This window comes from Camellia sinensis, chromosome 1 (genome assembly GCF_055761805.1).
Source record: "Camellia sinensis isolate YWXY chromosome 1, ASM5576180v1, whole genome shotgun sequence".
NCBI classification, from domain to species: domain Eukaryota; kingdom Viridiplantae; phylum Streptophyta; class Magnoliopsida; order Ericales; family Theaceae; genus Camellia; species Camellia sinensis.
Window position 1 is genome coordinate 42493423 of NC_138961.1, and position 25911 is coordinate 42519333.

General features: G+C 36.2%; 1 protein-coding gene across 2 annotated transcripts; it reads left to right on the forward strand.

The window, feature by feature from the left end:
- The first annotated feature begins 13905 nt into the window (after positions 1-13905).
- LOC114274074 (putative receptor-like protein kinase At3g47110) lies at positions 13906-18186 on the forward strand. Of its 2 annotated transcripts, XM_082876529.1 has the most exons (5): positions 13906-14715; positions 14797-16833; positions 17013-17397; positions 17514-17568; positions 17958-18186. In XM_082876529.1, the coding sequence occupies exons 1-4, from the start codon at positions 14109-14111 to the stop codon at positions 17527-17529; spliced, it is 3045 nt and encodes a 1014-aa protein (XP_082732655.1). In that variant the 5' UTR covers positions 13906-14108; the 3' UTR covers positions 17530-17568; positions 17958-18186. The 2 variants fall into 2 exon arrangements, with proteins under 2 accessions (XP_082732655.1, XP_082732651.1); XM_082876525.1 differs by having other exon boundaries at positions 13906-16833.
- The last annotated feature ends 7725 nt before the right edge of the window (positions 18187-25911 follow it).

Consider the following 25911-nt stretch of genomic DNA (forward strand, 5'->3'; position numbering starts at 1 on the left):
TACTGATCGAGACGATCATCCAGTGTATCCAGGCAAGCATCCAACAGATCAAGTCGATGTATGACCGATTGCTCGAACTGCTGCAGCTAGCCACGAAATGAATGCGAATGCAGCTCAGGTATCTCTGGTGCACCAGCAGCGGCTGCATCATACTCAGCCTCCTCAGTTAAAGGATCATCACCTGTATCAGTACCCCCGACTCCCAATGTACCCCCCGAATATGAGCTTGACTTTGAGACACGGTCAACTTGTTAATGGGTTTAACAGGAGAGGCAAATTCGTCATCCTCAAAGACGGGGACAGCAAGAGAAGTGAGGAATCTAGTAAGAAAGCAACCATAAGGAAGACCTGAGGACTTACGTCTCTCAAAAACAGAGATCATTTTGGTGACAATCATTGCGGGCAGGTCAATGAGTAGACGGTGATCAATGCAATATAACACATACCCCTAATCTTGGGTACTGTGAGAGGAATGAGTGGTCACATGAATATTGGCACACACAATGATGTTAAGAATGCGAAAACGAGGAAGAAGCTCATTTTGTTAAATGAGCACCCCGGCAATCCAACTCCGGGAGGTGCCACAAAGTTTAGTGGCAACTCGATCAAAGTCAACACCCCTGCCAGTAAGAAAAGAATAATGAAAATCCCGGACTTCCGGTAGACCAAGAAACAACCGAAAACATCTTCAATGATGACCAAAGTTTTTTTCCTAACCCAAGTGCTAAAAGAGGGAGCAAGTTCCTTGTGGATAGAATGCATATTACAATAAAACTCATGGACCAGACAAAGATTTTGAGACCCTGAGAAAAGCAAAACTTGATCACCCCCTAAGGAATCAAACAACGAACGAATGGGGAGTAACTCAAACGTACTAGGAAAGACATTCCGTTCAAGATGGACTTTCCTAGAGGCATAAAATTCCCTAAACAGTTTGGATTTTTCCTTGGATTCAAATTTTTCAGTGTTATAGTTTGGGTGAGACACAGTGGATTTACGACGTTTCGAAGGCTCACCCATGACTAAACAACAAGAGGACAGAAAAACCATAGAAACACCCACTAAACCATTCCACAATGTACCAAAAAAAACATTAGAACCCCCAAAACCAAACAAAAGAGCACAGAAAAACATTAGTAATCCAACAGTGTTAGAAAAATATCAAAATCACAAAACCATAGCATAATATCAATGACATGAAAAACAAAGCTAGGTTAAAGTCCAACAGACACAAATGTACCAATAAGAGAAGGAACATCAATACAATTTACTTAGACCACATATATTAGTATATGAAACATAGGACAATCATAGACAAAAAATAAAAAAACCCTAATCAAACCCCTTACATTAAACCCTAGCAAAAGAATGTACCAAACTACTAAACCAAGATACAATCGAGAGACAGAAAAAGCATAATGAAAGAACCAAAACCAACAACTAGGAACCCTAGTTATTAAAGACAAAGCAAAACAGACAACCACATAAACTGAGGACGAGAAGAAAAGAAAAAAAAATAAAAAATAAAAAGAAGAAAACTTACCAGGTAATGACAAAGCAAGATGGATGAAGAGATATGCCCCCAAAAACGAGTGAAACCCAAGGAAAGAACATAAATGGAAGTGAAATCGCCCAATGAGAGTGATAGATACAACAATTGAAGCAAAAGAGGCAAAACTGAAGTGAAGAGACGCAATAGCAGTATTTAAACCATGACAGGTTGCTCGAGTGAAGAATCTCTCGCTCGAGCTAAGAAACTTATGCGAACGGGGTCGCTCGAGCCAAGATCTTGTCACTCGAGCCTAAAAAGCACGCTCTCAAATCTAAGACATCTGTAGAAGCACGCTCAAGCGAGAAATCCTTTGCTTGAGCGAAGAAGGAAAAAACAAAACAAAACTTTCTGAGCACTGAACACACTACTCACACTATGAAGTGGAACCTGAAACACAAGTAAGTGAGCACAATAGCCTAAAAGGTGATACTAAGATGAAATAATCTACAAACCATGATGAAGCCCGCACACTTGCAATTATCACAATAAGAAGAATAATCATGAGCAAATCAGATAAATTCAAATCAATGAGCATAAGCTACATGAGAATATACAACTAAAAAACCAACATGAGAGCTCACAGAATGAAAGTGTGTGTGTGCAATACTTGAGAGACCACATAGCTAGAGTTAATCCTCGTAGTGATCGGATGGATGGACTCCGGCAAGAGTAACTAAACATCACCGAAAAAAGTCAAACCACTAGGAATCACGGGGTATTTGTTCAGTAAACACAGAGGCACCCCCTCAATCAATGAATCCTTTTTTATTATTATTATTATTATTATTATTCCAACCTTTCTTTCTTGTGGGCACTCACTGGTGGCATGCATGCTCAAGAGTATGGAGACCAAACCAGAGAAGAATGAAATCAAAAAGGATGGCCTGGTTGGTGCCTTTGAGGTAGCATTTTCCTAATACCCGGACTCCAATGAATTGAGGGAGAAACCGTGGAAGTGAAAAATGATGGTAGATGGTTAAGAGATTCAACATCACCCATGATATACTCGTATAGGTCAATTCCTCTGAAAAAGTACAAGAAACACTGTTAGTGGTCCATAGAGAACTTTGATCACTTGTGCGGAAACCCCTGCAAGAGTTTATCTCAAGGATGTGTACAAAATGAGATCATGAAGTTAATGAGTATGGGCATTCAGAATAAGCTATGAACAAAGAAGAATGAGATCTTGTAAACAGCATGAGCAGTGTTCATATAAATTTGGATGCAAAGATGATAAGAATCAATGACTATGAGATTATAGCATCCAAGCACATATAAAGCCAAACACTCGCACCCACTCAAGGAACAGGTAACACCCTAGTGACTAAGCACTACACCCAAGGTCTTTCTAAGGAACTCAAATCGAAGAAGATCAAGGGGTTTTGTAAAAATATCAGCTTTTTGATACTCAGTTGGTACATGTTCAAGAACAACAAGGCCCTCGTCCACTAACTCTCGAATAAAATGATGACGAATGTCAATGTGTTTGGTGCGAGAGTGTTGGATAGGATTTTTTGAAATGAATATGGCACTTGTGTTATCACAGAAACGAGTGAGAGTGTTCTGATCTATCCCATAATTATGAAGCATTTGCTTCATCCACAGCATTTGTGCACAATAGCTCCCTGCAGCAATGTACTCAGCCTCAGCAGTCGAAAGAGAGATAGCATTTTGCTTTTTACTACTCCAGGAAACCAAATTATTCCCAAGGTAAAAACACCCCCTGGATGTACTCTTCCTATCATCAGCACACCTTGCCCAGTCGGCATTAGAAAAACCAGTAATTTCAGCTGTAGTATCAGTAGAAAACCAAACCCCATACCTCAAATGTCCCATTAACATATTTAATGATGCGTTTGACCGCAAGAAGATAAGACTCTTTAGGACTGGCTTGGTAACAGGCACAAACACCTACATTGAAAAGCAATATCAGGACGACTAGCAGTGAGGTAAACAAGACTCCCTATCATACTCCTATAAAGGGTAGGATCAACATCAATACCAAAGAAATCTTTGGAAATGTGAAGACTGGTGCTCATGGAAGTGCGTGCATGTTTGGCAGACTCAAGACCGAACTTTGATACAAGATTTTTGGCATACTTGGTCTGAGAAACGAACATACCAGAAAGAGACTGTTTAATTTGAAGACCCAAGAAATAAGACAACTCTCCCATCATGCTCATCTCAAACTCATGTGTCATGCAATCTAAAAAATATTTCACAAGATGATCAACAGTGGATCCAAACACAATATCATCAACATAAATCTGAGCAATAAGAATATGAGACTTAGTATGTTTCACAAATAAAGTCTTATCCACACTACCCCTTTGAAAGTCATTATCAAGAGGAAATGTAGTAAGTCCATCATACCAAGCCCGAGGGGGCTTGTTTCAACCCATACAAAGCCTTGTCTAACTTGTAGACATGGTTTGGACATTTAAGGTCCGCAAACCCTTTTGGTTGCTCAACATAAGCCTCTTCTTTCAAGTACCCATTCAGAAAGGCACTTTTCACATCCATTTGATACAATTTGAAACCAAGAAAACATGCAACACCAAGTAAAATATGAATAGATTCGAGACATGCAACTGGGGCAAATGTCTCATCATAGTCAACACCCTCTTGAGCAACCAACCTGGCTTTATTTCTAACCACAATACCATTCTCATTAGATTTATTTTTAAAGATCCACTTGGTACCTATCACATTCATGTCTCTAGGTCTGGGAACTAGAGTCCAAACATTGTTACGTTCAAATTGGCCTAATTCTTCATGCATAGCATTGACCCAACTATCATCTAGTAAGGCCTCTTTAATATTCTTAGGTTCAATTAATGAAACATAACACATATGAGATACCTCATCCCGAATTTGTCTTCGGATTTTCATTCGATCAGATACACTTCCAATCAACGGTTGAGCTGGATGATTCAGTTTCATCCTTGTTGATGGTTTAAACTCAGGACTTGTGGTGACAGAAGCATCAGAAGTGGTGTCTCTCTGTGCACTCTTTAGACTCTGACTTACCTAAAAAGGTGGTTCTGTCTCAACTTCTTGTGGTTGGACCTCAGCTTCTCTTTGACTTTGTGGTTCAGTATCCAGGATTAGAGACTTACCATTTTCATCCTCATTTGTCGCTGGAGTAGGGGAACCTGTGTCATCTACAACCACATTGATTGATTCCATTAAAGAAGAAGTTCGCAGATTACAGACTCGAAAAGCCCTACTAGTGGTTGAATACCCTATAAAAATACCTTCGTCACTTTGGGAGTCAAATTTGCCCAAAGGCTCTCTATCTTTGAAAATATAACACTTACTCCCAAAAGTTTTGAAGTATTTTACATTAGGTTTCAATCCCTTCCACAATTCATATGGAGTTTGTAAAGTACCGAGCCTTAAATGCACGCGATTTATGACATAAACAGCAGTATTTAGGGATTCAGCCCAAAACTTTGGAGGAAGTTTCTTACTATGGAACATGACCCTAGCCATCTCTTGAACAACCCTGTTCTTCCTCTCAACCACTCCATTTTGTTATGGAGTAATAGGTGCGGAAAATTCATGCTTAATTCCATGCATATCACAAAAATTTGAAAACAAACTGTTTTCAAACTCACGACCATGATTAGTTCAGATTCTTATGATACGCCCAATGGAAACACCCTGATCATTTTGGATTTTAAGGACTAAGGCCTAGAAAGCATCAAACGTATCGGATTTTTCCCTTAAAGAATTTACCCATGAAAATCGAGTAAAATCATCAACAATTAAAAAAAATGTATCTTTTACCTCAAATGCTTTCCGTACGAGTGGGTCCCATAAGATCCAATTCAAGAAGATGTTTGGTTGTAAAGTTGTTCAGCTTTTTATGAGGGGCACGAGTTTGCTTCCCAAGTTGACATGGTCCATACACATGATTCAGATTCTTACCTAGTTTAGGTACACCTCTCACAAGCTCTTTGTTGGCTATCTTAGTTAAGTCTTTGAAATTCATGTGACCTAATCTTTGATGCCACAAATCAATGTTACTTATGATGGCTGAGTGACAAGTGAGATCATTAGTAGTAACAATCCCATAGCAGTTATCAGATGTGCGAACCCCATGCAAGACAGTATTTCCTTTTTATCCAAAATTTCACATTTATTTTTTGAAAACAATACTTCATGGTGGGAATCACACATTTGACTGATGCTCAAAAGATTTACTTTAAGACCATCAACAAGTAATGCATTTTCAAGTTTAGGAAGACCAGCTGCACTTATAGAGCCCTTACCAATGACTCTAGAAGTGCCACCATCTCCAAAGGTAACAATTTCACCTTCATATTTTTCAAGGGAGGTAAAGTAGGATTTGTCACCTGACATGTGACGAGAGCACCCACTATCAAGATACCACATATGTGAGTCATGTGCTTTTAGAACAATGTGAACAACTAAACAAGTCAAGTCATCTGTTCTCACCCATATCTTTTTGGTCTTAACAAAATCAGGTATGGCGGTCTTGGTAAATGACTTGGCGTTGTGAACACCCTCATGTATCTTGGTGTTCTGCCTAGACATGTAAGTTTGTCTCCTAACCTAAAAAGTATTCGAATTTCTACCTTTTTGAGACACCTTACCAAACAATTCAAAGCAATAAGGACAAATGTGGCCATACCTTCAGCTTTCCCTTTGCTTGAGTCTTCAGGTCATGTGATGTAGAGGCCTGTCCCTTGTGAGTTGTCGCAACCCATTTGTTGAGACCCGAGGATGTCTTCTAATGATTTGGAACCTTCGTTCCACATGGCAATTGTGGCAGTAGCAATTCGGAGGTCTTCATCTTTATGACAAACCATCTCTTCCAATGTAGCTTGTGACATTTCAAGGCTTTCCACCTTCTCTTCATATGTGGAATACACTTTCAGGAGTTCATTCCTTTCAATTTCCCAAGATAAAAGTTTCTCACATAGGTCTTGGCTGTCACTAGAGATCTTGATGACATTCTGTTTTGCTGTTACAAGTTCTCCTTTTAGTTTGACATTGTCACGACCCAAACCTGCCCCTATGGGTTTAGCACCGTAACCGGCCAGTAATCCGAGATTACCGAAGGCCTGCTTAACAGTAAAACAGTAAGACAGAGTACAAGGGCTGGCGGAAGCCAAAATAGTAATTAAAAGCTGTCCAATGAGCTGTGACAATCTATATGCAAAAAGACTTTTCATAGCATATTCACCTTCGAAACAAAACAATATGTACATACATCATATACAGATATTCAAATTAGGGACCAAATCCCTGACATAACAGGACAGTACAAGTACACATTTCATTCAGTCTATACAGTGTTACCAAAACCAAATACAAAAAGGAGAAAATCTAAAACACCCCAAAAAGTCCTTGCTTGAAGGACTTGGAACCTCGCAGTGAGGCACAGTGGTTGGCTTGACAAAAGGGAGTTTAACCCAACGCTTCTAGCTCCGATCCGGTGCCTGGACACCTACATATATATATAAACAGTGAGCTAAAGCCCAGTGAATAACATATGCGTAAAGAGGTTAGGAATGAATGTCCTTTCAGTATTTGAAACAGTCATTTGAACAGTATTTCAGTTATTCAATCATAGCAGTCATAAGTGGTACATCCAATAGCAAACAGTACAGTAGGTCTTAACAGACCGAACAGTCAGTTGATGGCCATCATATCAGTAAACAGTAGTGGTTCCAACATAGGAACCGACAGAGATCTCTGTGACAGTAGCAGTATAGTACAGTAACAGTAAATTGCTATGGATGCCACGAATACAGTTCGCAAATAGGACAAGCATTCATTCAGTAAGAAATATCATTTCAGAAAGCAGTACAGTTGATCATTTAGAAAATATTCATGATTGAATATATCTTTACAACATTGTTACTCACAGAGCACTGGGCTATAAGCAGCTAGAGCGTCCTCGGATGCCAACCCTACAGTTACAGAATGAACACACACTAAGCTACACAGTTGGGAAATAATAACTTAATCCCTAATTTGCGTCGATGTGGTTCTACATCAATATCCTCATTAAGATGCCTTAAACATGTCCTAGGAATGCCTAGGATGGAAAGAGGATACAAAGATGTACTTTAAAATACTTTTCAAAATTTTCAGAAAACAGGGGTCCCGCTCGAGCGTGGGTTTCCCCGCTCGAGCGGACATGCAGACAAAAGAGCTCTGCTCGAGCGGACTGTAAAAGTACTGGATGCACGAAATTCACGCTCGACGGGCGCTCGACCCCTGCTCGAGCGTGAGACACAAGTCCTCGCTCGAGCGTGCTTTCCCTCGCTCAAGCGGACTGTAAACACATGCAAAGTACTGGATACACACATTTCCCGCTCGAGCGTCGAGCGGACTGCATGAACTCAGTGTGTACGCTCGAGCGTAGAGTTCCCCGCTCGAGCGTGAGTCCAAAATCTAGAATTTCTAGATTTGAACCTCAAGCTCAAAACTCAACTTTAAAGCATCAAATTCAATCCTCTTGGGCTAATTTTCTGGAAACACTTGTAAACTCATAATATGATAAGTTTCAAAGATCAATTTGAGAAATCAACGACCAAAGGTAGTTCAATTGAACACAAATTTCAAGGAGCTTCAAGAACAAGACTCAAATGTAACATGCAAGAATTTAAACAACTTTAAAGCTTTAAATACTTGTTCAAAAGAGTCAATTTCCTTAAGAACATGATGAATTCATGAACTATACTCAAGATATGAACATGCATGTAACAATCCCCTTGAAACAACCTCAAAACTCAACAATATAAACATGTATGCATGAATTCCTACTCAATTCAACATATTAAGCTAATTCATGCCTTTAAACTCTAAATTACCAAGAACCATGCAAGAACCAACTTGAATTCACAATTAAGAAGATGATTCTCCTACCTTAGGTCCTCAATTATAAGAATGAGAGCTCAATTATGCACTTATCCTTCAAATCTTCCAATTCTCTAAGCAATTCTCTAGATGAAGCCAAGTTTCTCTACCCCTCTCTCTCTCATTCGGTTTTGCTCTCAAAATAGCTGAAGAAGAGTGCTAGAAATAAACTCAATGTGTTTTATGAAGTGGGCCACTAAGTGGTATAATGGTGAATAAGGCCAACTATTGTAATTTAGCTTATTTAATCTAATTTAATCGTTCTAAATCAAATTTCAATTAAATATACCATAAAATCACATAAATTCTAATTAGTAATAAACATTAATCAATTTTCGATTCGGCCGCCAATAAGGCCTTCAATTTGCAATTTAAACATAATACATGAACAGATAATTTACAGTCAAACAGATAGAAATGCATTTAAACTATTTCACTCAATCAATCAGTTCAGAATTTCAGTCAATCAGTCAATTAACATGCTTAATCATAGATTAGCACTAATTAGTGGTGTTATCAGTAAACAGTAGTGAGGGTTGTCACTGACATTCTCGCTTTCACATGCTTTGAGCTTGAGAGTGAGTTTGTCATTGATCTTGGACAAATTCAGATATTCATCGTAAAGCTTTTCATAAGCTTGTTGTAGATCATCACCGTTAATCTCATCATTATCTTCTGATGTTTCATCATCTTCTTTTTTCTCCTCATTCTTCTTGACGTCAACCAGTCGAGCAACTAAGGTAGGAAAGGTGATAGATGGTGGTGAAGATGACTCTCATCTTTCATGAAATTGGCTCAGAATGTCCCACGCATCTTTAGCCTTTGTGCAGTGAGTAACCCGTTACTGTTCTTCATCATAAATTGCTCCACGAATAGTAATTAGAACTCTCTGATTGCTCGGATTTTCAGCACTTTTAACATTATCTTCAATGGTTTGCCAGTCTTCTGGGTCGAAAGCTCTCAGAAATGCCCTCATTCTGATCTTCCAATACAAGTAATTACTCCCATCAAAGGTGGGAGCATGATACAGATTCTGACCACGAGCAAATTCCACTGGCTTCGGAAGAGGTTGAGTGAAAGTGGACCAAAATGCCATGAAAGCACTATCCTCGTCTTCATCGGATTCAGTTTCTTCGGGTTCTTGCTCCGACCCACTTTTATCATCCCAAGTCACTGTGTAGACTTTCTTCCGATTCTTTTTCGAAGGACATTCAAGGGCAATATGTCCAAACCCTTGACATTCATAACACTTGACCCCTTGCCCCTTTACAATCTTCTTTTCAGTTTTTGGACCAAGTTTTGGTGGAAAAGTTTTAGGTTTATCATTACTCTTGTCTTTTGAAATAGAGTCTCTGAAATTAGGCTTCTTTTTCTTTAAATTTTTTTTTGAACTGTTTAGTAAACATAGCCGTCATCTCAGACTCTAAATCAAACTCAGTCTCAGGAGTTTTTGCAGCCTCATGAGCACTAGTGAAACCCACACTATCTTTTTGTTTTTTCTTAGAAATCTGGTGGGCTTCATAAGTCTGCAAGTTTCCAACCAACTGATCAAGCTTGAGGGTATCAACATCTGAGCCTCCTCAATGGCTGTCACTTTTGATTGGAACCTCTTGGGTAAGGACCTCAAAATTTTTCCAACAACTTTAGCTTCAGGGATTTTTTCACCGAGTGTAAAACAGGAATTCACGATGTCACTAAGTTTAGCATAACAATCATCAAACGTCTCATTATCACGCATAAAAAGGGTTTCAAAGGCAGAGGTGAGACGTTGAAGTTTTGACCTTTTAACAAAAGTAGTGCTCTCGTGAATCGTTTCAAGAATGTCCCAAGCTTCTTTTGCTACCTCACATGTGCAAATACGACGAAACTCTTCAAGTGTGACGGAGCAAAACAGGGAATTGAGAGCCTTACTGTTCCAACTCGAGTTTTGATAATCGGTTGTGTCCCATTTATCAAGGGGTTTGGAAATATCAATACCATCAATGATGACAATAGGTTCACTCCACCTATAGATCACATAGTGCCAAACTTTCTCATCGATGGATTTTAAAAATGCTCTCATACGAGCTTTCTAATAAGAATAGTTTGTACCATCAAGTAACGGAGGGCTATGGGTCGAGTTACCTTCACGAATTGAATCCATATCACCAATCACACAAAATCACACTCCTATAGTTTTGATAAAAACAAAGAGTGACCCGCTTTGATATCAATTGAAAATCCTTAATGATTCGTGATTAGATCAAGATTTAATTACTCCAATTCCCAATCATTCAAAACACACAATCTAAATCATCAAGCACTTACGAAAGTGATTTAGATTGTTGTTTTTGAAAAACAACAAATCGACACAAACGATTTTTATGTGGAAAAATCACAATTGAAGCACCTTCAATTGTGATAAAAAAATCACGGGCGAAATGCCACAAATCAATCCACTACTGAAAAAAAAAGATTACAAAGATAACAAACAAATTACCCAAATGCTTCCAATTTGTCTTCAAATCTTCTGTATATCTTTCACCGCAACCTTCGTCTCGGAATTGATTAGATTGAAATTGAATCCATAACTTCTATTGTCGAATCAACGACTACGCACAGTATCAAACTCCTTTGAAACTCCACGCTTGAATCTTCGAATTCCACCGAAGAAGAGCACTCTTGAATATTACCAATCAACCTCATTGATATGTGCTTATCAAAACATGAGTTTAATACTCACTCAAATCATCAAGGAAAACTCACAAAAAATACCAAAAGAAAATCTTAGAAAACCTTACAGCAGATCTCAAAACGTAATCCTAGTTTTGGACTAAAACTAGTATTTATAGAAAACTGGGACAGCGAAGCTCGCTCGAGCGAAGACTCTCTCGCTCGAGTGAGGAACTAATCTCGCGTGTTTTCCTTAAGTGGCTTCGCTCAAGCCACGCTACCTGCGCTCGAGCGTACATTCATCATTCTCAAGTTTTTTACAGACGCAGCCTTCGCTTGAGTGAGGACTCCTTCGCTTGAGTGAGGACTCCTTCGCTCGAGCGAGTAAGACAAAACAGAAAGGAAATTTACAACTCAATAACTCAAGTTTGTTCGTGGGATTGACAAGACTAAGGGACCTAACAATATATATATTTAGTATGAGAATAAATTATTTTTAAGTTTTCATTTTTTGTGTTGAACAAACAATTTGAGACAAAGTGAGTATGATAAAATGTAGGAAAATTCACACTACACACTTTTTAAAAGGCATTGTACGTGCACGAAATAATCGTCGCTTCTATAATCCTATTGATTAAACTTGCGCTCTTCCAAAAGTCGTAATAAAACCTGAAATCATAAACGTGAGTTAGTCGGTGTGTGCCGAAAGCCCCTCTGATGCCTAAGTTAGCAAATGAATCTAAAGAGTAAAAAGCTCTATGAATTCGAAAATAATAATTGCAATACTTGAAATTAGGTGAGATTTGAGCATTTTTGGATTTCACGTGGCAAACTCCTAATAGGATTTCCATTTGTTTTCATTGAGTCCTTTTAGGAATCATATTCGTAAAGGGTGCTTATTCTTTGACACCTTATTCACTACAAGACAAGTAAGATGCCATAATTCTTTGCACGGCTCCAAACCGAGCAACTGAACCGGTTCAGCCTTGCTAACGGCGCAATGTGCAGACCACGCAAATACAGCGCGACACTCTACCTTGCTGTGCATTGCGCGGTTTCTCTAGATAGCCCGGTCAACTGCACGCGCTCAACTGCGCTTGACCGATCTTCTTTTGTCAGCTCGGTCCCTGCATGCTCTGGACATTGTCTGCCCGGTCAAACCAGTAAAGATCTTTGACCGGCTTAAACTCTACACGCCTGAACCCTGCAGCTTCACTATCCATTGTTCGGCTGACAACTAGGACGTGATTTAACCCAACTGGCTTGCACACAATCGAAGGAATTAATATTTGGTACTACTCGTGTGACCCCAAAATTTCCAAGTCTATGTACACTTCCCATTTGAATTAATATTTTGTCAATTATCAGTCACCTTCACAAATATATTTTGAATTTTATTTTGAAAATAAATATGTGATATAAATTTAAAATTAATAGGATGTTAGTCACACTCACATTTGATTGCAGACTATTGATTTTTAAAATTTTTTTTTTTAATTCATTTCAAAAAAGTAATGTCATGTACTATTTGTATGATTCTAAAACCTTGGTGCTACAAACCAGAAAAAATATAAAAAATTTATCCAGAATATAAAATGAAAAACTAAGATTCATACATGAAGGGAATCCACAAATAAAATGTTAAATCTACCCTCACAAATCTAGTTTGTTTGGTTTGATTTTTCAAAAACTGTTTTTAGGTGAATTTTCGTTTATTTTTATTAATTTTTTTTTATATTCAATCATTTTTTTATACTTTTTAATAAATAGAGTAAATTACTAATAGGTCATAATAGTTTGACTTAATTCTCATCAAGTCTTATTAAAAATAAATCTTGGTAAAATTGTCGCTAAAAATAATTTTTTGCGATAATTTTTTATATATATCGCTAAAAATTGACAATTAATGACTTTTTTTCCCATAATTTTCATAAATTATTACTAAAACTTACAATTAGTGACTTTTTTTACTACAAATCTTTCCCATAGAACCTATTAGATAATAATTCACTTATTAAGATTTACACGTAAGTATCCTTTTAAATACGCCTAATCAAGATGCATCTAAAAATTAAAATAAATTGACTAAAAATATTTTTAAAAATCACTAAAAATAAATAAAAATTAAAACAAAAATCTGTGTGTATTTTTGGTCAAATCTTTGTTTGTTTTTAGTGAATTTGTTTGAATGACATTAAAGATAAACAAAAATCCAAGTAAAAAAATAATTTTTGAAAACTGTAACAAACAAACCCTTTTCCATTCCTATATTTCCGAAGTGTATACTTCCCAGTGTATTGTCCGTCAATCTCAACTCCTCAAATGGTGATGAAGACAGTCAACGCTGCGTTAAAACACGGGAGCTGATGATGGCCCATTTTTTAAGTCGTCAATTGACAAAACGTCTCTCTATTGACAAAACGTCTCACCATATAAACATGATTGAAATGAATTTCAATCAAATAAAAAATAGTAAATTACATCAGTAGTTCTTGTATTTTGTCTCACAGCTTAGGCTAGAAGCTGGCTATCAATTCTAGATTATGCCTGTTTGAAATATAGATTTGGATAGAAATTTTTTTAAAAAAATGACCAAAAAAAAAAAAAAAATGAGGAAAATGTGAGTGAAAATACAGGCCTCTTTTTTGTTTTTTTTCTTTTTCTTTTTCTTAACGCACTTTGAGAAGGATGAATTGACTATTTTGTCAGTTGATTTCAATTCAATTTTTGATTAGAGGGTATTTCTAAATAGATTAAATTGCCACAAATGTGAGAATTCCAAGTATAAGAAATTGATGTAACTAAAATTACAAAAACCAAATTAACTGCAAGCCTGCAGTCCCCACTTGATTAGGAATTTACCGTTTGCAGTCCCGCATATTCCACCCTACACAGACAATGCTTACCATGTAGGAAAGGAAATTGCACGTTATTAATAATCACTACCAAGGCTACCTTTGCAACTGCATTCCCACAAAAAAAAGAAAAAAGAAAAATAGATCTGAAAATGGCATTTCAACTTTCAGGAATGGGTTTTCAGCTTCTCCAGTTGTTTTACGTATGGAGCGGCATATGTGTCGTGACCATGGCACTTCTACATGTTGGAACTCTCCCGGCAGGGACTACAGCAAGTAGTTCCTTTGTTGGGAACGAGTCTGATCATTTTGCATTGCTCGCCTTCAAGTCAAAGATTTTGCAAGACCCTCATGGGGTTGTGAACTCATGGAATAATTCTCTCCATTTCTGCGAGTGGCAAGGTGTCATATGCGGTCACCGGCACAGGAGAGTTACCATTATAGACTTGGCGTCCCAAGGTCTAGTTGGTTCCTTGTCTCCTTATGTTGGGAACCTCACCTTCCTTCGGGGGTTGTGGCTCTCTAACAACACTTTTCAGGGTGAACTCCCTGTTGAACTCGGTAACCTGTTCAGGTTGCAAATTTTGAACCTGAGCATTAACAACTTTGAAGGAGAAATTCCAGCTAGCTTATCCCGCTGCTCCAACCTCACATACCTTGGTGTTGGAAAAAATAAACTAGTCGGGAAATTCCCCAAAGAGCTTACTTCCTTGCCAAAGCTCATAAATCTTGCCATTTACAGGAACAATTTGACGGGAGGTATTTCTCCATTCATTGGGAATCTTACCTCTCTGAAAAGCTTTTCCGCTGCTAGAAATTCTTTTGGAGGAAGTATTCCAGGTACCTTGGGTCAATTGAAAAAACTAACACAACTTGGATTGGGTGGCAATCAACTCTCTGGTATGATCCCTCCATCTATTTACAATCTTTCCTTCCTAAATGTTTTTTCTGTGGCTATTAACCAACTTCATGGCAGTCTTCCGCCAAGCTTTGGTTCCATGTTCCCTCATCTTCAATTCCTCCAGATATTTGCTAACCAATTTACTGGACCCATTCCACTTTCAATATCCAATTCTTCAGAACTAGCATTTATGGATATAGGAACTAACCACTTCAACGGAAAAATAACGAACGATTTTGGAAGACTACATAATCTCTGGCAGTTAGTTGTATCTGACAACAATTTCGGAAGCGGGGAACCTGATGAACTAGCCTTTCTTGGTTCTTTGGCCAACTGTAGCAATTTGAAAGTGTTGGGTATGGACACAAACCAATTTAGAGCGGTGTTACCAGAATCTGTGGGCAACCTTTCAACCAATCTCTCTACCTTAATACTTCAAGGAAATCAATTATATGGAGCTATTCCTTCCACAATAGGTAACCTTGTCAACTTGAATACGTTATCTATGGAAATTAACCAATTCACAGGCACAATTCCCACTAACATAGGAAATCTTCCAAAGATGCAAAGGATGGGTTTTCAAACTAACAAACTCTCAGGTAAAATCCCAGATTCCATTGGAAACCTATCATTGTTGCTTGAACTTTACTTAGGGGACAACAGGCTAGAGGGGACCATACCCTCAAGTCTTGGTAACTGTAAAAGTTTGTTGTTGCTACAACTTTATCAAAACAATTTGAGTGGCACCATTCCGAAAGAACTCCTGAAAGTCTCGTCTTTATCAATTTTTTTAAATCTAGCTCGGAATCATTTGTTTGGTTCCTTGCCAACAGAGGTTGGGAACCTAAAAAATTTAATGGAACTGGATATCTCTGAGAATAGGTTGTCTGGTGAAATTCCTAGTAGTCTTGGTAGTTGCACTAGCCTTCAAAACCTTTATATGCAGGGAAATTCTTTTCAAGGATCTATTCCTCTATCATTGAAATCTTTGAGAGGTATTCAAAACTTTGATCTTTCTCATAACAACTTGTCTGGCAAAATTCCAACATTCTTAGGGAAACTTTCCCTAATGATTCTCAATTTGTCCTTTAATGATTTTGAGGGTGAGTTACCAATGGATGGAGTTTTCACAAATGCAAGTGCAATATCAATTTCTGGAAATCATAGGCTTTGTGGGGGTATTTCTAAGCTACAACTACCGAGTTGCAACACCAAGAAATCAAAACATAAGATGCCTCTTTCACATATATTGGCAATTACAGCAGCTTCGGTACTTGTTGGAGCAGCCGTTTTGTCATTCTTTACAATTTATTTGTTCAAGAAGCAAAGAACAACTCAATCTACAATCACAGTGTTGAAAGAATCATTTTTGAAAGTCTCCTATGAGAAACTCCTCAAAGCAACAGATGGTTTCTCTTCTGCGAACCTAATTGGTTTTGGTAGTTTTGGCTCTGTATATAGAGGAATTCTGGTTCAGGATTGGGAGTTTGTTGCTGCTATCAAAGTGCTTAACCTTCAAAATCGTGGAGCTATCAAGAGTTTCATGGCAGAGTGTGAAACCTTGAGAAATATTCGACACCGAAACTTGGTCAGGATCATAACTTCTTGTTCTAGTGTTGATTTTCAAGGGAATGAGTTCAAAGCTCTAGTTTATGAGTTCATGCCAAATGGGAGTCTAGAGAGGTGGTTGCATGCAAGTCTAGAAACAAATGATGGGCAAAATGAGCAGCAGAGACTCAACCTTCTACAAAGAATAAACATTGCCATAGATGTGGCTTGTGCGCTCGATTATCTTCATCACCAATGCCAAATGCCGATCATTCATTGTGATTTGAAGCCGACTAATATCCTTCTTGACTGTGACATGGTTGCCCATATTGGAGATTTCGGTCTAGCTAGATTTTTCCCAGAGCTCACGGGTCCAAATCAAAGTAGCTCAATTGGGGTAAGGGGAACAATTGGATATGTCGCTCCAGGTAACAACTCTTTGCTGTTCTTCTAATAGAATATCTTACTGGAATAAGTAGAATGTATTCCTTTCATATTATGGAATTCACATTTATCAGAATTGATTTTTCTTTTTTCTTTTGTATCAATTTGCTTTTGGAGAAAAATGATCCTTAGGGGCTTTGGATGTGAATTGTTTTAATGACAGAGTATGGGCTCGGAAGTGAGATGTCAACTTATGGTGATGTCTACAGTTATGGGATCTTGTTATTGGAGATGATGACAGGGAAGAGACCCACAGACAACATGTTTGAGGAAGGTCATAATCTTCACAACTTCGCAAGAATGGCCTTGCCTGACCAAGTGATGGAGATTGCAGACCCGGTGCTCCTAGACAATAAGGAAGAAGAGGCTAGAGCAACAACATTTCAAGTGAACAATGACAGCAAAATTGTGGAATGTTTGATTTCCATGGTCAATATTGGAGTGGCATGCTCTACAGAGTCACCACGAGATCGAATGAGCATAAGTAATATCCTTCATGAACTTCATTTGGTCAAGAACAAACTCCTAAAAGAGGAACTTTCAACTAGGTACTAAATTGAACAGGTCTTGCTCAATATTTTTAACTTCATTCTTCTATAGAATTGCTCTTATTGTTTCTCTAACATTAGTTTTGATCCTCCATGGTTTTTGTCCTTGTTAACAGGAAACTGCGTAGATAATTGAACAATAATGGGAGCAAGCATGGCATGTTTTCTAGTGTGAGATTTCAAATGAGCTTACTCTTTTCCAATAAAAAAATATCAATTGAAAGCAATCCAATTTCATTAATATGAAAAAGTCTATTCTCACAGGTTTTTGTATTATATTCTATAATACTGGGACAACTTTTAAAATATAATGCACTTTGATGGACCTTTTGCCTAAAAGCAATAAAATCAATATTTAGCATGTCAAACTGTATTAATCCCCACATTAATCACATAATGTGGGTATTCTATAAGACTATTAGTGGTGATTTGAACAATCAATAATGCTTTTATGTGCTTGAATTGCATGAATTATGTGAGAGTCTGGAATCTTGATTGAGTTCAAATTTATACCGTACACTGACATGTACATTTTTTGCTCTTTGGTAACTACATTACAGGACAATATGAAGCTTGATGCTTGTCAAAACAGTGAGAAATGGTGAACAGTAAGTCAAAACGGAAGACGATTATGATTATCACAAATTGTATAAATAATACTATATGATTACTAGATTATTTTGGATTCAGTCAATTTGAGAGAATGATAATGTAATGTACGTGTGATGTGAGTTTGTTTTCCTTTTTAATTTCAGAACTTCAATTTTATATATAAACTGTTTAAATTTGGATCAATATTGTCATCTATAATCAGCTGGAACTTGTGAATGTGGCACCGAAACTTCGTTTGAAGCTTCATTTTACCCCCAAACTATTTGAAATATCAATTAGACTCCTGAATTTATTAAAATAATTATATTTAATATTTAATTAATAAATATATATATAAAAAAGTAAGAAAAAAATTTAAACAAAAAGATTCAAGCATTTGTAATATTGAGTATTCTCTGTAGAGTGTTGCTGGCTTTAACGTTGGAGTGCCCTCCGATCGATGATACGGCCAGTTAAATACTGATCTCGATTTTGTAGGTGGATATCTGAAAGTTTGCGAAAAAATAATTTATTTAAAAAAAACACTTTTCAAAGAAACACCACCTGATTACACAATCTAAAATACCTCAATCCAAACGTGTTGTTGATAATACCTCACCAAGCGATCCAAGTGTTTTGCCTCCAAAGTGATTCACCTTGCATCCTCTTTGATTTATCTTTGTGTATATATTTTCTACAGACCTTAAAATTCTGATGGCCAATTTTTGTATCAAATACATCTGATATATATATACACAACACATGATAGAGTTTGCATGTAAGTGGGATCCTTAGGGATCTCTCTTTTAGTTGTAGGGACAAAATAAAAGATATATCTTTTATCTTAAATATGCAGGATACAACTTATCCAATTTTTCATTAATTATCTTTTAAACAGATAACATAGAACTTCCACTAATTGCAATAATGTCCATCAACACATTACAATTAAACCCCTAAAAGTAGAGAATTACAAGTGAGGCCCTTTCTTACAATTAATCACAAATTTGCTTCCACCAAGCTATATTCCACATGAGCTATTAGGTATGGACAAATTTATCACTATCAAAAGCCCTAACTCATGCAACCGAATTCTAAATTTTTCCATCTTCTAAATGGACCCTAAAAGCATTTCCCAAAAAATAGTATTTTTACAATTATATATGTATAAAATATTTTTATGAAAAAGTAACCGGCCGGTTTTCTTTTGGTCCAATGTTAATAGGAAAAATTGCTTGAATATACTTTCTCACTTTGAGAATGGTGGATTCCATGTTAAGCGCCTATATAAATCAATTACCACTCACATAACCCAACATGTCCGTGTATAGCCTTTGGTTCGGCGTCACCGATTGACAATGTCAAAGTTAAATGAATAGTTAATTAATTTATACAAGCCTCTCAAGTCAAAGGAAAATAAGTGTATTGTAATAGAACTACCTTTTAAACTGACAGTGATCATTCCATAGGTGTTCTCAAAACCGATCCTGTTCAGTGCATGTACTTATTGCATAACACCCACCTATTTGCCTAAGGTCACTACCTCAATGATGGAGTTAATCATTCTATCATATAGCAGCAAAACAGATGTAGGCCATAGTAGTGTGACGCCCAATCAATACCCATAGGCTAGAATATTAATTGGGTCTACAAGGCACGAAAAATCATAACTCCTACCTTTTGGTTCATTAACCATGCTAAAATCAATTCATGAATGAGCAATTGTAGACAAGTAGTGAAACTAATTACCTTGCAACTCCTAAATTTGTCAAGATCTTGAAAATTTTGCCATGATTACATCACACCAAAATCTGGGGGCAAGAGGAGTGGATGAGCCAGAATATGGCTAAATAAATCGAAGCATGACTTGTTAGTCCTTACAAAAAGACAGTGGTTTCATCATTGAGACTATGAAAATTTTTGAATTATTAATCCAAGCATGGAAATATTATTATTAGTTATTATGTTGAATTTTTATTATCTGCTGTGCATGAATTTTTATGCATTATTAATCTGATATATTATTATCAATTATTATGTCGGATACTTATTATCTGCGGAGTATGGATTTTATGCATTATTATTCCAAGCATGAAGATATTTTTATCAGTTATTAGATTGGATTTTTATTATTTGTGGAGCATGAATTTTATGCATTATTATTCAAAGCATTAAGATTTTTTTATCAGTTATTATATTGGATTTTTATTAATTGTGGAGTATGAATTTTATGCATTATTATTCTCAGCATGGAGATATTATTATCCGTTATTTGGTCAGATATGCCTGAATTTGAGATTTGGATGGAGACTGTTGTTTGTCAGATATGCCGTTGGATTTGAGATTTGGATGGAGACCGTTTGTCACACCCTAAATCCGGGTATGGTCGGCTGTGGCCCACAGGGCCTTAGCCCAAGGCACACGTAAGTCTAAACACGAATTCATAATCACATTGAAAAACTAAACAAAAGTCTAGTAATAAATAACCAAACTCAATCCAGTGACATGTCACAAGTATAAACGGCAAAACCAACCGTAATCAATACAATCTAAACTTATGGGATATAAACAGCCCACATATCAAAATAATCCTAAATGAACCTCAATAAGAATAAAAAGAAATATGCACAAACTTGACCTAACAATCTAAAACAAAATAAATGAATGTCCTAGAGGTCCATGCAATTGAGTCCCTGCTACGCCATGAGTCCACTCTAAGTCCTTCTAACACTTGGAAATGATGAACAACTAAGTCAGCTGATAGCTCAATGAGTAGCAACATAGATAGTAAATACAGTTTTGAAAACAGGGTTCAATTCCAAAATAAGATATGTATCACAGAAACTAAATTGGCATACAGTTTAGTAAAGGCAATCTATTTAAAAAAAAGGTTCCACAGTTCAACAGTTAAAATACTTATGTCTCTTGTTAGAAATTGGACGCCCATGTGGCATGACCCTTTGAACCTTTTGAACCTGAACCTTTTGAACCTTATCCATGTAAGTTTGAATTTGAATTCAAAACTTATTTGGATAACCATTCAGGATATCTATATCTATCATATCAATAGATATGGATAGATGGATAGATAGATATTGGTTGTTATATCTGATTATATATTTTATATATAATATATTTAATAGATCAGATACGTATATCAGATATACGTTATATGGTTTTTTCCCCATAACCTTTTTCCCATACTCTCTCTGACTCTCTCCCATAAAACAAGGATCAAACCATTTTGCATTGTGACTTGTGTGGGTGATACTCATTTTGTAGTATCACTCCACTGCTGGGTTCGTTGTTCAAATTTTGGAAGCACGTGATTTATCCACGAGGTTCTTCGTTACAAGGTATGATTCTGATATTTTTTCCCACTGCAATATAATACTTTGATTTACATCTCTCAAGAACATGATAAATGACATTTTCCACTTAAAACAGATTACAACATGAACACCAATAATTTTCTAGGTACCAAGAAAAAACAAGTAACATGTCACACAGTTCTCAAGGCTATAAGCCCTGTTGGATCCAATACTGAACTAAGAGTCATCCTTAGGGTGGCAATTCGGGCCTTTTCTCTAAGACGATCCCATTGAAGGTCACCTAGCTTAACCTAGGTCTTTTCCTTACAATCGTTGAGCACTAGAGTCATCATGGCCCAACCCAGATCTGTTCCCTAGTGGCCAGAGTTACCACACACAGTGGAATAATTTCCCTAGACTAAAATATACAAATGGTCCCAATAATCAATACACATCAGTTTCGCAAAACATGGTAGTTCACCATTATAAACATGAGACCAAAAACAAATAATTTACAGTATGCCAAGTTTACACATGTTTCAGAAATAATTTAATTCTATTGATAATATAATAGATTATCAAAACAGTTTAGTCCTGAAACAACAATTTAATTTTTCAACAGTTCAGGGTAGGGGAACATATGTAGCATGCAACTACTCACCTGGAAATGGAATAATGTAATCCTCGAATAGAGTATAAAAGTCTAACTAGTGCCCTGAACCAAGTATGAAAACTACATGTCACTACTAATTTAAAAATACTAAAGAATAGGAACTAAATAACCTCAAACTAAAGCGCACTAACACGGCTCAAGTCAACTCACCGTTACTCTTAAATATTATCTAAGTTCATGTTCTTCAAGGTCTAAAATCACCCAAGACATGGGTTCAAATCGAAACTTAATTAAAAGTAACTTTAAGATAAAACAGAATTTTAAACAAGCCTTCCCAATCTATTCGCAATATTACAAAAAAAATACCAAAACCCTCCAGATATCAACTAATATATCCTAAGTTTCAAACCCAATTGGTTTTACTTGATTTGCTTATCAAAATAATTATCTACAATTAATTATATCTAAACAGGTTGTTTTCTGTAGCACTTTAAAGAAATTAATGGTTCTCTTAGTATACATGAGCAATCAACGCAAGGCCAAAAATGTACGAACTAGACTCGTAACTTGTTCTAATGACGCTGATTTGATAATTTTCAGATTTATATCCAAAAAGAACAACACTTCCGAAATTACTGTTTAACACCAGTTTTCTGCACAGATTTGAACGCGCTAGTTAATATAGATTTTGAATCCCAAAAATTATGAGAAAATTCAAATATGAAATTCAATATGTAATTAATCTACTGTAAAAATTTTAGTTCAAAATTCGTTATTTGATATAATTCCTCAATTTTTAAAGATTGTGGTTCTGTGCAGAATTCTTATCTAATGACTTTAGTTCCTTATTTCGCTTTAAAATTTTGCATGATAATAATACACACAAAATACTATCCCAATCAGCCAATCCATTCCTTTTTCTTCCAACAACTCACAACACCCACATGCACCATAACTATGTATGCAACATACTATAATAGAACAAGAATAGATTTATTGTTACCTTAGAGTTGTTGAGCCACAGAGGTGCTTTCTCTTCCTCTCTCACGTTGCTGCTGCTATAGTGTTGTTAGGAACCCTAGGGTTGTTATATATATATATATATATATCTCTAAACAAAACTCTAAATAATTATCCTTTGTTTTATATTTTTTTTTCTCTCACCATTAATTTAAATAAATATAACTATTATTATATCCAAAATAAACTTACTAACTTGCCCCCTATATTTTTTTTATTTTTCATAATAAACCTTGCCTCTAAATTAAAGACTTCTACCATAAATTTATTTTACGTTTAAAATTAATTAAAAGACCTTCCAAATATTTAATTTGCCCTTTAGGATTCACCACCACAATATTTGAGATTGCAAAATAATTATTACTATTTAATTATTTACTTAATTTTTATATTCGGGTTCTCACATTGGTCTTTTCCTCACAATCGTTGAGCACTAGAGTCATCACGGCCCAACCTAGATCTGTTCCCTAGTGGCAAGAGTCACCACACATAGTGGAATAATTTCCCTGGACTAAAATATATAGATGGTCCCAATAATCAATACAATTCAATTTTGCAAAACATGGCAGTTCACCATTATAAACATGAGAGCATAATAAATAGTTTACAGTATGCCAAGTTTACACATGTTTCAGAAATAATTTAATTCCATTGATAATATAATAATTTATCAAAACAGTTAAGTCTTGAAACAACAATTTAATTTTCCAACAGTTTAGGGTAGGAGAACATTTATAAAAATATGTAGCGTGCAGCTACTCACCTGAAAATAGAATAATGTAATCCTCGAATAGAGTATGAAAGTCCAACTAGTGCCCTGAACCAAGTATGGAAACTACACGTCACTACTAATATAAAAATATAAAAGAGAATAATAAACTAAGTACCCCACACTTAAGCGCACTAACACGGTTCAACCCAACTCACCGTTACTCTTAAATATTACCTAAGCTCATGTTCTTCAAGGTCTAAAATCATCCAAGACATGGGTTCAAATCGAAACTTAATTAAAAGTAACTTTAAGATAAAACAAAATTTTAAACAAGCTTTCCCAATCTATTCGCTAACTTTGAAAATTACAAAACCCACTCCACACCATTCGAAAAATTCCAAAACTCTCCAGATAACAACTAATATATCCTAGGTTTCAAACCCAATTAGTTTTATTTGATTTGTTTATCAAAATAATTATTTACAATTAATTATATCCAAACAGGTCACTTTCTCTCTTAGTATACATGAGCAATCAATGCAAGGCCAAAAATGTAAGAAACTAAACTCATAACCGGTTCTAATGACGTAGATTTGTAAATTTTCGGACCTATATCCAAAGAGAACAACACTTTCGAAGTTACTATTTTACAACAGTTTTCTAGGCAGATTTGAATGCGTCAGTTTATATGGATTTTGACTCCCAAAAATTATAAGAAAATTCTAGCATGCAATTAAATATGTAATTAATATACTGCAAAAATTTCAGTTCAAAATTCATTTGTTTGATATGGTTTCTTGATTTTTTTTTTTTTTTTAAATTTGTGATGCAATACAGAATTTCATGCTTATAAATTGCACCCTCAACTTTTTGTACCTAGTTAATTCCTTAAACTACATTAAAAAAAAAATTTTTGATTTTCACACACAGTAGTGGCCCAGTATGTCACACCCCAAATCCGAGCATGACCGGTCGTGGCCCACAGGGACTCAGCCCAAGGCACACGTAAGCCTAAACATGAACCCAAAGCCACGAAGAATAAATGTGATGATAGCCCATAAATAAATAAATCAAAACCCAATCCGGTGACAAGTCACAATTATAAATGGTAAAACCAACCTTAACCAACTTCCAAAAATATATCCTAAATGAAACACAAATCGCCCACAAAATAAAATAATTCTAAATAAAATCCAACCACAATGTATGCACAAAACCAACATGGCAAGCTAAAACAAAATCAATGACTATCCTAGAGGTCCATGCAATTGAGTCCCCGCTACGCCATGAGTCCACTCTAAGTCCTTCTAACACCTAGAAATGATAAACAACTAAGTCGGCTGATAGCTCATGGAGTAGCAACATGGATAGTAAATATAGTTTTGAAAACAGGGTTGAATTCCAAAATAAGATATATATCACAGAAACTAGATTGGCATATAGTTTTGATAAAGATAATCTATTTCAAAAAGAAGGTTTCATAGTTCAACAGTTAAAATACTCATGTCTCTCAAGAACATGATAAATGACATTTTCCACTGAAAACAGATTACAACATGAACACCAATAATTTTCTGGGTACCAAGAAATAACAAGTAACATGCCACACAGTTCTCAAGGCTATAAGCCCCGTTGTATTCAATACCGAACTAAGAGTTATCCTTAGGGTGGCAACCAGAGCCTTTTCTCCAAGACGATCCGATTGAAGGTCACCTAGCTTAACTTAGGTCTTTTCCTTACAATCATTGAACACTAGAGTCATCACAGCCCAACCCGGATCTGTTCCCTAGTGGCTAGAGTCACCACACACAGTGGAATAATTTCCGTGGACTAAAATACACAAATGGTCCCGAAAATCAATACAATCAGTTTCGCAATACATGGTAGTTCACCATTATAAACATGAGACCAAAACAAATAGTTTAGAGGATGCAAAGTTCACACATGTTTTAGAAATAATTTGATTCCATTGATGATATAATAATTTATCAAAACAGTTTAGTCCTGAAACAACAATTAAATTTTCTAACAGTTTAGGGTAGGGGAACATTTATAAAAATATGTAGCATGAAACTACTCACCTGAAAACGAAATAATATAATCCTCGAATAGAGGACGAAAGTCCAACTAGTGCCCTAAACCATGTATGAAGGCTACACGTCACTACTAATTTAAAAATACTAAAGAGAATAATAAACTAAGTACCCCACACTAAAGCGCACTAACATAGCTCAACCCAACTCACCGTTACTCTTAAATATTACCTA